At 33.7% G+C, this 13,338-nt stretch overlaps 2 protein-coding genes across 2 annotated transcripts; both read left to right on the top strand.

Moving 5' to 3' along the window:
• The first annotated feature begins 957 nt into the window (after nt 1–957).
• On the top strand, nt 958–2,047 carry LOC128201744 (uncharacterized). The gene has a single exon (XM_052899585.1). It carries the CDS (start codon nt 1,055–1,057, stop codon nt 2,045–2,047), a length of 993 nt encoding a protein of 330 aa, XP_052755545.1. The 5' UTR covers nt 958–1,054.
• Nucleotides 2,048–7,590: 5,543 nt separating this feature from the next.
• Nucleotides 7,591–8,973, top strand: LOC128201749 (uncharacterized). Its single transcript, XM_052899608.1, has one exon. It carries the CDS (start codon nt 8,052–8,054, stop codon nt 8,970–8,972), a length of 921 nt encoding a protein of 306 aa, XP_052755568.1. The 5' UTR covers nt 7,591–8,051; the 3' UTR covers nt 8,973.
• The last annotated feature ends 4,365 nt before the right edge of the window (nt 8,974–13,338 follow it).

Below are 13,338 nucleotides of genomic sequence, written 5' to 3' on the forward strand. Positions count from 1 at the left end.
TAATGCACTTGTGCCAACGCCGTTTCCACTGTGAGAAGGCTCCTTGAAAGTCCTCTGGTTGTAGGTTTCTCAGCTGCCCCGTCGTAGCTTTTTTTATCTCATTTATGTCCCCCAAATGCCGCCCCCGAAGTACCAATTTGGTTTTTGGGAACAAGAAGAAGTCACACGGGGCCAAATCCGGCGAATAGGGGGTGAGTTCGGTCACCGAAATGGAATTTTTACTCAAAAACTCACGGAACGATCTTGGCGCAAATTTTTTTCATTTGAAGTTCGTTTCTTAGAATTTCGTGGACCACGGTTTTGCCCAAATTAAGCTCTTCAGCCACCTGTCTGACCGTTAAACGACGGTCCCTGTTACATATATTAAGAGTACGTGACCTAAGACCATGTGTCAGCCTACGACCTAATCATTATAATATTTGACATTCCTATTTGTATATTTGTATTTGTCCATTTGATATCGAAATCATTATATTGTTTAATATTCATATTTGTATATTTGTTTATCTCATACAAATTTCCATTAGTAAGTTATTATCTGTATTTGTTGTCACTCTTTCGATGGAAGTATTTGACTATTGTAATTGTAAATAGTAATTAAGATATCTCTACTATATATATGGACGATTTGTAATAATAAAGACAGTTCAATTCAGATACTCTACGAGTCTAGTCATTTCAAAAACACCAACTGTGTTAAAACCCTGCCCCATAACAATTTTGGCGCAGTCGGTAGGATCCGTCGCGTAATAGTGCAAGTCGAACTTAACGTCTGGGACTCGGACAAACATCGCCAACAATCCTAGGACGGTGCCTGAAGGGCTTTGAATAGTTCGCCGAATCTATACTCTGCAATGCGTATCCTGTTGCTGTTACTGGGGTAAGTGGTCAACACATGTTGCTCTGTTTCCTTTCTCTGTTTCCTTTTCATAAATCTTTTTCGCCTAAATCATAAAATAATTTTATTATTCAAACTCAAAATCTATTTTTCTATCTATTTTTAATATTCTATTATACTATATCAATTTTACGAATTCAATTATTCTAATTCATTATGTCACAACAAAATATTGACACAAAACCTAAATTTTGCGAACAAAATGTTCCGCTAAATACTTTATTACAATTAATACCGGATTTCGATACAACACAATCGGGTCAAGTATATAAGTTCATAAGATCGTGCGATTCAGCTTTTAAATTAGCAAGTCTAGAGCAGGAAGAAATTTTATTAATTTATGCTTTAAATAAAATAAGTGGGAATACTTCTTCTGATATCCACGCGAAACTATACTCAAACTGGGACGACTTAAAAACGTTCCTTATACAAAAATTTTCGCAAACAAAAACTCTTTCACATCTAAATCTCGAACTACAATCACTCTTTCAGAAACCAAATGAATCGGTAACGGAATTTTTCCACCGCGTAGATTTATGTAGAAATAAAATTTTAGAAAAATTAACAACTGAAGTGGTAGATGCGACATTAATAGGACGGAAAACTACTACGGAAGAAACAGCTCTGAACGTTTTTATTAATGGATTGAGTTCTGACATAGGTGTAATGTTGAGAACAAAAGGTTTTGATTCATTAACTCATGCTGGAAACTTTGCAATTCAAGAAGAAAAAATTCGAAAAATGAATACGGCTAGGCAAAGTTTGTTTAAAAATAGTCGAATAACAACACCGCTATATAGCAATGTCGTTCGTCAACCACCTCAGATCAATCAACCTCAAATACATAAACCACCAGATAAACATACTATTAATACCAATCCGCGAAAATTTATTATATGTAGTTATTGTAAAAAACCCGGACATCATATAACTAATTGTAGAAAGAGAATATTTAATAATAGTCGTAATAACCAATTTCCGCGAAATAATCCGGCTCCAGTTCGAGTAAATCATTTAAACTTGCAACCGGCCGAGCTGACGGGCACAGTTTCGGAAACGGTTCCCACGTATTGCCCAAATATTTCAATGATCACCGAGGGTCAGGATATTACCCTAGAACCTCAAATAAACGATCTTCAAATTCAGTAAAATTCAATAGTAATCAGTGTCATACTACATTATCTAATACAAACATCACTACACAAGCGCAAACAATTCCAGTCCATCGGGGACAATTAAGCGATGTGTGTACTTGTGATAATAAAACCACGATAGCTACTAAGTCAAACTTAGAGCTCTCTGAATCATTAATCATTAATCTCACAAAGATCACTGAATCTCTTATAAAGGTCACAGAAACCTTACTAAATCAATCAAAGAAACCTATTAACTCTGTAGATTGTATCACTAATTCCACTAATTCTGAAAAAGATCAATGTCTAAAACCTATATTAAAAGAATCTAATTCAAATCCCATGCGCAATCAACAAACTACAAAGACTAAAAAATCAAAAAAATCTCGTAAATCGAAACAAAAATCAAAAATAAAACTAAAATCGAATCAAATAAAGAAAAGAGCTTATCCTAATGAATCTTACAATATCTCTACATTAAATATACCTCCTGAAAATCTTTTGCACTGTAAATTTCATATTGATGGCCAACCAGTTACGTTATTAGTAGACACGGGAGCAGCCATTTCAGTTATAAATAAAAATAAAATCGGTAAAAATACCATCGATACATCAAACGTCGTTTCTATTATTGGTATCTCTAATGAAAATTCGCCTTTTCAAACATGTGGCACATCCCACATTTCATTAGATCAATTTCCAAAATTTAAATTCCATGTCGCAAATTTAAACATACACGCTGATGGTATACTCGGTAATGATTTCATGTCAAAATTCAATGTCAACATTTATATTCAATCAAAAACGATGCGAATACATGACAGGACTTATCAGTTGTTCCTTCTGGGAGATGAACCAAAGTACTTTGATAATGGTAAACAAATTATCAAACGTCGTTCGGAGACAGTTATATCATGTTTAACTAATGATATATCAGACGGAACCGCAATGATAAATAAGCAAAACATTAGTAACGATATCTGTATTCCTAATGCTCTTGTTAATGTCAAAAATAATAGCTTTCTCATTACTTGTGTAAACTCGAGTGATAATGACGTATATATTTCAACGCCTATTATAGATGTAAATTCTGTTAACGAATCAGAACTAATTCAACAGTCTGTTTCCTTACCCAATTCACAAATTAACAACATCTCTATAAAACAAAGAATAGATATCGGGAGCCTTATAAGGTGTGATCATTTAAATAAAGAAGAACGTGAATCTCTCGAAAAAATAACTTCAGAATATTCGGACATTTTCTACGTGGAAGGCGATCCACTAACGTTCACGAATCACACTAAACATTCTATTCCTACTACGTCAGATATACCAATTAATACTAAAACTTATAGATTCCCTCAAGTACATCAACAAGAAGTAAGAAATCAGATAGACAAAATGTTACAACAGAATATAATAAAAGATAGTACTTCTCCATGGAGCAGTCCAATCTGGGTAGTTCCAAAAAAATTAGACGCGTCTGGAAAACAAAAATGGCGTGTTGTAATTGATTATAGAAAATTAAATGACGTCACTATTGGAGATAGTTACCCGTTGCCTAACATAACTGACATACTAGATAAGTTAGGACATTCAGTATATTTCACGACTTTAGATTTAGCATCCGGTTTCCATCAAATTGAATTAGACCCCAAGGATATTCCCAAAACTGCCTTCAGCACTCCTTTTGGTCATTACGAATTTTTAAGAATGCCTTTCGGACTCAAAAATGCACCAGCTACATTCCAACGTGCCATGGATAGTGTACTTTACGGATTACAAGGAGAACGATGCTTTGTTTATCTTGATGATATCGTAGTGTTTGCATCCAGCCTTCAAGAACATAAACAGAAATTAACTGAAGTATTCGATCGGTTACGAAAATACGGTCTGAAAATACAACCAGATAAATGCGAATTCTTGAGAAAAGAAGTTGCTTACCTGGGTCATATTATATCGAGTGAAGGTGTAAAGCCAAATCCCGAAAAAGTGAAATCAGTTCGTGAGTTTCCAGTCCCTAAATCATGTAAAGATATTAAATCATTTCTTGGTCTCGCAGGCTACTATCGTAGGTTCATACCTAACTTTAGTAAGCTCACTAAGCCTTTAACAAGCTTATTAAGAAAGGATGTTCCGTTTACATGGAGTTGTGTACAACAGCAGGCTTTTGACTCCTGTAAGGAAATTCTCACAACGACTCCTCTGTTACAATATCCCGATTTTACTAAAGAGTTTATATTAACTACGGATGCTTCAATCCACGCTATCGGAGCGATTCTCTCGCAAGGTGAAATTGGCAAAGATTTACCTATTGCTTACGCATCACGTACGTTAAATAAAGCTGAAAGTAATTACTCTACCATAGAGCGCGAACTTCTCGCAATAGTATGGGCCGTGAAACACTTTCGACCATATTTATTCGGTAGAAAATTTAAAATATTTACTGATCACAAACCACTCACATGGTTATTTTCCATTAAAGATCCGGGATCACGTCTCGTTCGCTGGAGACTGAAACTAGAAGAATATGAATATGAAATTAATTACAAAGCCGGAAAAAATAATACAAACGCCGATGCCTTATCACGACCACCTATATTAAATATGGGTACAGACAATCCTGACAAACAATTTGAAACATTATTAAAAACAAACTATGAACAATTCTTATCTCAAGGTTGTAGCGCTAATTCACATAAGCTTAAAACTTCACCTGAAAATCTTTTAGAGTCTAATCATAAAAATATCTTCATCCCTGTGTCGTGTCAAAAATCAGATCTTAATAACTTATACAACGAAGCTTTAGATCTATGTGCTTCCCAAAGCAATCAACCTGAAACAGAAAAGCAAGTCTACGACATAGATAAAATAACTTCTGAATATCAGCAAAACATTTTCCTTTGTTATACTAGAACATCATACTATGATCCATGGGACGCGGAGAGTTATTTTAAATCATTGTTATCGTGCTTACATAAGCATAATATTGAAACTTTGTATATACCGAACCTGAAATATGATCAAACTTGCAAGCTTCAGGGCAACCAACAGCTACATATCTCAGCTTATTTGGCAGAAATATATAATTGCAATATAATCATTTGCGAGAATAAAATTACTCATCCTTCGCCTCAGGAAATTCCCAGCATTCTAAAAACATACCATGATGAACCGCTCTCAGGACATCGAGGTATAATTGAAACCACTAGGAAAATTCGAGAACATTACTTCTGGAAAAACATGGCCGAAGACATCAAAAATTACATAAACTCTTGTGAAATATGTCAGCGCAATAAGATTCAAAGAAAAACTTTTAAAGCTCCAATGGTATTAACATCCCAATCTAATGAACCTTTTGAACGTGTTTCTATAGACTTAGTATCATATTCTGACATTAGTGACAATAATAACAAATACATATTGACACTACAAGATGAACTAACTAGGTACGTCCAAGCTTATCCAATTTCTGATAAAGAAGCTCTAACAGTTGCTAAGCAACTCTTTCACTTCTGTCAACATTTCGGTGTACCTAGACGTTTCCATTCTGACCAAGGTACTGAATTCATGAATGGACTAATGAAGCAATTAATAAGACTTCTCGGTACAAGTCAAACTTTTAATACAGCTTACCACCCTCAAACTAATGGTGCATTAGAAAGGTTTCATGCCACACTTCGAGATCACATACGAATGTACCAGGCACGTAAATTGAAAAATTGGGATCAAATTATTCCACTGGCTATTATATGTCATAACACCTCAGTTAATAGCTCTACAGGTTTCACACCCTACGAACTTCTATTTGGTTTTAAACCAAGACCTTTTTATTCATTAAAAACAATACCCGATTATACTGCATTCGATTATATTAAAGATTTAAACGAACGACTTAGAATAGCCCGCGATGTCGCAACACAGAACGTTCAGAAAATGAAAGAAAAAGCCAAGGAACGTTACGACGGGAAAATTAAAAATATTGCTAAATTTAATGTAGGTGACAAGGTGATGATCAAGGTCCCTAACCCAAATAATTTAGATAATAAGTGGGAAGGGCCATTCGATGTGATACGTGTAGGCTTTAATGAAAATTATGTTATTCGTAAATCCGGGAGACATCAGTTAGTTCACGCAAATAGATTAAGACCTTATGAAATAAATAAACTCGTTAATTAAATAAATAATTAGCCGTGTGGAAGCCGGCTTTACCAAAGAATAGCACCAACGTTCAGATTTGACGTGTCGTAGAAGGCGACTAACAAACAAGTAGCCGTGTAGTAGTGTACCAAAGAATAACACTGAGTTCAGATTTGACGTGTCGTATAAGGCGACCAAACAATTATGGAAGCCGGCTTTACCAAAGAATAGCACCAACGTTCAGATTTGACGTGTCGTATAAGGCGACTAACAAACAAGTAGCCGTGTAGCCGCTTTACCAAAGAATAGTAGTCGGCGTTTAACAAACAAGTAGCCGTGTGGAAGCCGGCTTTACAAAGAATAGCACCAACGTTCAGATTTGACGTGTCGTAGAAGGCGTGACGTTAGATTTGACGTGTCGTATTACCAAAGAATAGTCGGCTTTACCACTGACGTTCAGATTTGACGTGTCGTATAAGGCGACTAACAAACAAGTAGCCGTGTAGTAGTCGGCTTTACCAAAGAATAACACTGACGTTCAGATTTGACGTGTCGTATAAGGCGACTAACAAACAATCAGCCGTGTAGTAGTCGGCTTTACCAAAGAATAGCACTGACGTTCAGATTTGACGTGTCGTATAAGGCGACTAACAAACAATGAGCCGTATAGACGCCGGCTTGTACAAAGAATAGCTCTAACATGTTAAGTTGTTTCCACATCAAACAACTTATAGTATTAATTTATTATAAGCAATATTCAAAATCAATTAAATCAATAATTCCTCAATAATCAATTAAATCAATAATTATTCTATAAGCAATGAAATCAATAATTCTTCTATAATCAATTAAATCAATAATTCTTCAATAATCAATTAAATCAACAATTCTTCTATAATCAATTAAATCAATAATTCTTCTATAATCAATTTAATAAATAATTCTTCAATAATCAATTAAATCAATAATTCTTCTATAATCAATTTAATCAATAATTCTTCAATAATCAATTAAATCAATAATTCTTCAATAATCAATTAAATCAATAATTCTTCAATAATCAATTAAATCAATAATTCTTCTATAATCAATTAAATCAATAATTCTTCAATAATCAATTAAATCAATAATTCTTCAATAATCAATTAAATCAATAATTCTTCAATAATCAATTAAAGCAATAATTCTTCAATAATCAATTAAATCAATAATTCTTCAATAATCAATTAAATCAATAATTCTTCAATAATCAATCAATTTTAATCATTATACAAAATATCATTTTTGTTATATTCGTTAGCTTACGAATCGTCCTAAAATCGTCTTTATTTCTAATAAAAAATAAAACATAATTAAAACATAAATTTATAAATAATAGTTCTTATGTTTGTTCAATTCGATATTACCTTAATAAATTAAAAAAAACTTGTAATAGAATCTTCTTTCTTGATGCTCGAACAAATCTTAATTATTTCTTCAACAACTAAAAACTTCAATGAAAGTATATTTAAGATAACTTATGATGATCGAATAATTAATGAAAATATTCAGTCTCAACGATGACTTACATTCAAGTTAAAAGGTTCTTTATTTTAAATCTTTAGATTAGGCTCGTGTAGACATTTCCGTAATTTCTTTGCAGATAGTAGAATCCGTAATAAATCTAGAAAATGAAATTAATGATTGTTTAGCAAGCATATTGTTCGTAAAATCAAATATTAAACTTATCTTCTCTTTCTGCTTATGTATATTCTGATAGGCTTGTATACATATTAGATTTTCCATTAATTCAAGGCGAACCTCTCAATCTCTATCACATATATTCCATTCCAATCCAACATTTTAATTCCTCTCTGCATACAACCATCCTACCTGAGCACATGCATTTGGCTACAAATCCTAGCGGTAATATATACGTATCTACGAGCGACCTCACTTCATGCAAGTCCTACGCTATAAAGAAGAAGATCTGCACCTCTTTTGTCGCATATGAAGCAGCATCACGTCCATTATGTGAGCTCCAGATCCTGTTAAGCATTTCAAAGACTTTACCTGAAATTTGTACCACATCCACATTTGAAGCAAGAATTAACACTTTTCAAAACATTGACAACAACCAATGGCTTTACATACTTACAGAAGACACTAATTGTATACTTCAATGTAAAACGGAAGTTACACATCATAAATTACAAGGAGCAGGCATTTTATCCTTACCGGAAAACTGCAAACTTTATACTGGGTATAGTACGCTAACAGCCTTTCAATCTATTGAAGAAAATGTAACATATCCTGTAATAGTTCCAGACATTAGAACAGACGATTGCTTTGAAGAATACAAGAACTTTGAAGCTCCAAACTTAATTCCTATTAAAATTAATGAAATGCCTTTGGATTCACTGAAACAAATAAAACATCATGTCGATAAATTTAAGGAAAGCTTAGAAAATATGAGATCTCGACCAATCTTACAAAGATATTCGTCAACGTTTACATGGATATACTTCGTGTTATTCATAACAATGCTAGGATACTTCATTTATAAAATTAGCAAACGTTGTCCTAATGGATTACTCCTGCGTAACCGAAGACCAAGCCGTGATAATAGTTGTATACAAATATTTAACAACTGTTTTTCAAACACATCACGACGTCAGAGAACCCAAGTTGCCGTCCCGATGACTACTATAGCAACAAGTACCTGCGTAACGGAAGACGAAGAGGAAAATGAAGAAAATTATCCAAGAACTTCAACACCGAGAGTTCAAAGATTAAGCTCTCAAGCCCAATCTTTATTCTAAGGGGGAGGTGTTACATATATTAAGAGTACGTGACCTAAGACCATGTGTCAGCCTACGACCTAATCATTATAATATTTGACATTCCTATTTGTATATTTGTATTTGTCCATTTGATATCGAAATCATTATATTGTTTAATATTCATATTTGTATATTTGTTTATCTCATACAAATTTCCATTAGTAAGTTATTATCTGTATTTGTTGTCACTCTTTCGATGGAAGTATTTGACTATTGTAATTGTAAATAGTAATTAAGATATCTCTACTATATATATGGACGATTTGTAATAATAAAGACAGTTCAATTCAGATACTCTACGAGTCTAGTCATTTCAAAAACACCAACTGTGTTAAAACCCTGCCCCATAACAATTTTGGCGCAGTCGGTAGGATCCGTCGCGTAATAGTGCAAGTCGAATTGATTTAATTGATTATTGAAGAATTATTGCTTTAATTGATTATTGAAGAATTATTGATTTAATTGATTATTGAAGAATTATTGATTTAATTGATTATTGAAGAATTATTGATTTAATTGATTATAGAAGAATTATTGATTTAATTGATTATTGAAGAATTATTGATTTAATTGATTATTGAAGAATTATTGATTTAATTGATTATTGAAGAATTATTGATTAAATTGATTATAGAAGAATTATTGATTTAATTGATTATTGAAGAATTATTTATTAAATTGATTATAGAAGAATTATTGATTTAATTGATTATAGAAGAATTGTTGATTTAATTGATTATTGAAGAATTATTGATTTAATTGATTATAGAAGAATTATTGATTTCATTGCTTATAGAATAATTATTGATTTAATTGATTATTGAGGAATTATTGATTTAATTGATTTTGAATATTGCTTATAATAAATTAATACTATAAGTTGTTTGATGTGGAAACAACTTAACATGTTAGAGCTATTCTTTGTACAAGCCGGCGTCTATACGGCTCATTGTTTGTTAGTCGCCTTATACGACACGTCAAATCTGAACGTCAGTGCTATTCTTTGGTAAAGCCGACTACTACACGGCTGATTGTTTGTTAGTCGCCTTCTACGACACGTCAAATCTGAACGTCAGTGTTATTCTTTGGTAAAGCCGACTACTACACGGCTACTTGTTTGTTAGTCGCCTTCTACGACACGTCAAATCTGAACGTTGGTGCTATTCTTTGGTAAAGCCGGCTTCCACACGGCTACTTGTTTGTTAGTCGCCTTATACGACACGTCAAATCTGAACGTCAGTGTTATTCTTTGGTAAAGCCGACTACTACACGGCTACTTGTTTGTTAGTCGCCTTCTACGACACGTCAAATCTGAACGTTGGTGCTATTCTTTGGTAAAGCCGGCTTCCACACGGCTACTTGTTTGTTAGTCGCCTTCTACGACACGTCAAATCTGAACGTTGGTGCTATTCTTTGGTAAAGCCGGCTACCACACGGCTAATTATTTATTTAATTAACGAGTTTATTTATTTCATAAGGTCTTAATCTATTTGCGTGAACTAACTGATGTCTCCCGGATTTACGAATAACATAATTTTCATTAAAGCCTACACGTATCACATCGAATGGCCCTTCCCACTTATTATCTAAATTATTTGGGTTAGGGACCTTGATCATCACCTTGTCACCTACATTAAATTTAGCAATATTTTTAATTTTCCCGTCGTAACGTTCCTTGGCTTTTTCTTTCATTTTCTGAACGTTCTGTGTTGCGACATCGCGGGCTATTCTAAGTCGTTCGTTTAAATCTTTAATATAATCGAATGCAGTATAATCGGGTATTGTTTTTAATGAATAAAAAGGTCTTGGTTTAAAACCAAATAGAAGTTCGTAGGGTGTGAAACCTGTAGAGCTATTAACTGAGGTGTTATGACATATAATAGCCAGTGGAATTATTTGATCCCAATTTTTCAATTTACGTGCTTGGTACATTCGTATGTGATCTCGAAGTGTGGCATGAAACCTTTCTAATGCACCATTAGTTTGAGGGTGGTAAGCTGTATTAAAAGTTTGACTTGTACCGAGAAGTCTTATTAATTGCTTCATTAGTCCATTCATGAATTCAGTACCTTGGTCAGAATGGAAACGTCTAGGTACACCGAAATGTTGACAGAAGTGAAAGAGTTGCTTAGCAACTGTTAGAGCTTCTTTATCAGAAATTGGATAAGCTTGGACGTACCTAGTTAGTTCATCTTGTAGTGTCAATATGTATTTGTTATTATTGTCACTAATGTCAGAATATGATACTAAGTCTATAGAAACACGTTCAAAAGGTTCATTAGATTGGGATGTTAATACCATTGGAGCTTTAAAAGTTTTTCTTTGAATCTTATTGCGCTGACATATTTCACAAGAGTTTATGTAATTTTTGATGTCTTCGGCCATGTTTTTCCAGAAGTAATGTTCTCGAATTTTCCTAGTGGTTTCAATTATACCTCGATGTCCTGAGAGCGGTTCATCATGGTATGTTTTTAGAATGCTGGGAATTTCCTGAGGCGAAGGATGAGTAATTTTATTCTCGCAAATGATTATATTGCAATTATATATTTCTGCCAAATAAGCTGAGATATGTAGCTGTTGGTTGCCCTGAAGCTTGCAAGTTTGATCATATTTCAGGTTCGGTATATACAAAGTTTCAATATTATGCTTATGTAAGCACGATAACAATGATTTAAAATAACTCTCCGCGTCCCATGGATCATAGTATGATGTTCTAGTATAACAAAGGAAAATGTTTTGCTGATATTCAGAAGTTATTTTATCTATGTCGTAGACTTGCTTTTCTGTTTCAGGTTGATTGCTTTGGGAAGCACATAGATCTAAAGCTTCGTTGTATAAGTTATTAAGATCTGATTTTTGACACGACACAGGGATGAAGATATTTTTATGATTAGACTCTAAAAGATTTTCAGGTGAAGTTTTAAGCTTATGTGAATTAGCGCTACAACCTTGAGATAAGAATTGTTCATAGTTTGTTTTTAATAATGTTTCAAATTGTTTGTCAGGATTGTCTGTACCCATATTTAATATAGGTGGTCGTGATAAGGCATCGGCGTTTGTATTATTTTTTCCGGCTTTGTAATTAATTTCATATTCATATTCTTCTAGTTTCAGTCTCCAGCGAACGAGACGTGATCCCGGATCTTTAATGGAAAATAACCATGTGAGTGGTTTGTGATCAGTAAATATTTTAAATTTTCTACCGAATAAATATGGTCGAAAGTGTTTCACGGCCCATACTATTGCGAGAAGTTCGCGCTCTATAGTAGAGTAATTACTTTCAGCTTTATTTAACGTACGTGATGCGTAAGCAATAGGTAAATCTTTGCCAATTTCACCTTGCGAGAGAATCGCTCCGATAGCGTGGATTGAAGCATCCGTAGTTAATATAAACTCTTTAGTAAAATCAGGATACTGTAACAGAGGAGTCGTTGTGAGAATTTCCTTACAGGAGTCAAAAGCCTGCTGTTGTACACAACTCCATGTAAACGGAACATCCTTTCTTAATAAGCTTGTTAAAGGCTTAGTGAGCTTACTAAAGTTAGGTATGAACCTACGATAGTAGCCTGCGAGACCAAGAAATGATTTAATATCTTTACATGATTTAGGGACTGGAAACTCACGAACTGATTTTACTTTTTCGGGATTTGGCTTTACACCTTCACTCGATATAATATGACCCAGGTAAGCAACTTCTTTTCTCAAGAATTCGCATTTATCTGGTTGTATTTTCAGACCGTATTTTCGTAACCGATCGAATACTTCAGTTAATTTCTGTTTATGTTCTTGAAGGCTGGATGCAAACACTACGATATCATCAAGATAAACAAAGCATCGTTCTCCTTGTAATCCGTAAAGTACACTATCCATGGCACGTTGGAATGTAGCTGGTGCATTTTTGAGTCCGAAAGGCATTCTTAAAAATTCGTAATGACCAAAAGGAGTGCTGAAGGCAGTTTTGGGAATATCCTTGGGGTCTAATTCAATTTGATGGAAACCGGATGCCAAATCTAAAGTTGTGAAATATACTGAATGTCCTAACTTATCTAGTATGTCAGTTATGTTAGGCAACGGGTAACTATCTCCAATAGTGACGTCATTTAATTTTCTATAATCAATTACAATACGCCATTTTTGTTTTCCAGACGCGTCTAATTTTTTTGGAACTACCCAGATTGGACTGCTCCATGGAGAAGTACTATCTTTTATAATATTCTGTTGTAACATTTTGTCTATCTGATTTCTTACTTCTTGTTGGTGTACTTGAGGGAATCTATAAGTTTTAGTATTAATTGGTATATCTGACGTAGTAGGAATAGAATGTTTAGTGTGATTCGTGAACGTT

The sequence above is a fragment of the Galleria mellonella genome, unplaced genomic scaffold (assembly GCF_026898425.1).
Source record: "Galleria mellonella isolate WM207_F2 unplaced genomic scaffold, CSIRO_AGI_GalMel_v1 utg588, whole genome shotgun sequence".
NCBI lineage: Eukaryota > Metazoa > Arthropoda > Insecta > Lepidoptera > Pyralidae > Galleria > Galleria mellonella.

Coding starts and splice junctions, on each gene's coding strand:
- LOC128201744 (XM_052899585.1), top strand. CDS start 1,055: ATGTCACAACAAAATATTGACACAAAACCTAAATTTTGCGAACAAAAT.
- LOC128201749 (XM_052899608.1), top strand. CDS start 8,052: ATGCATTTGGCTACAAATCCTAGCGGTAATATATACGTATCTACGAGC.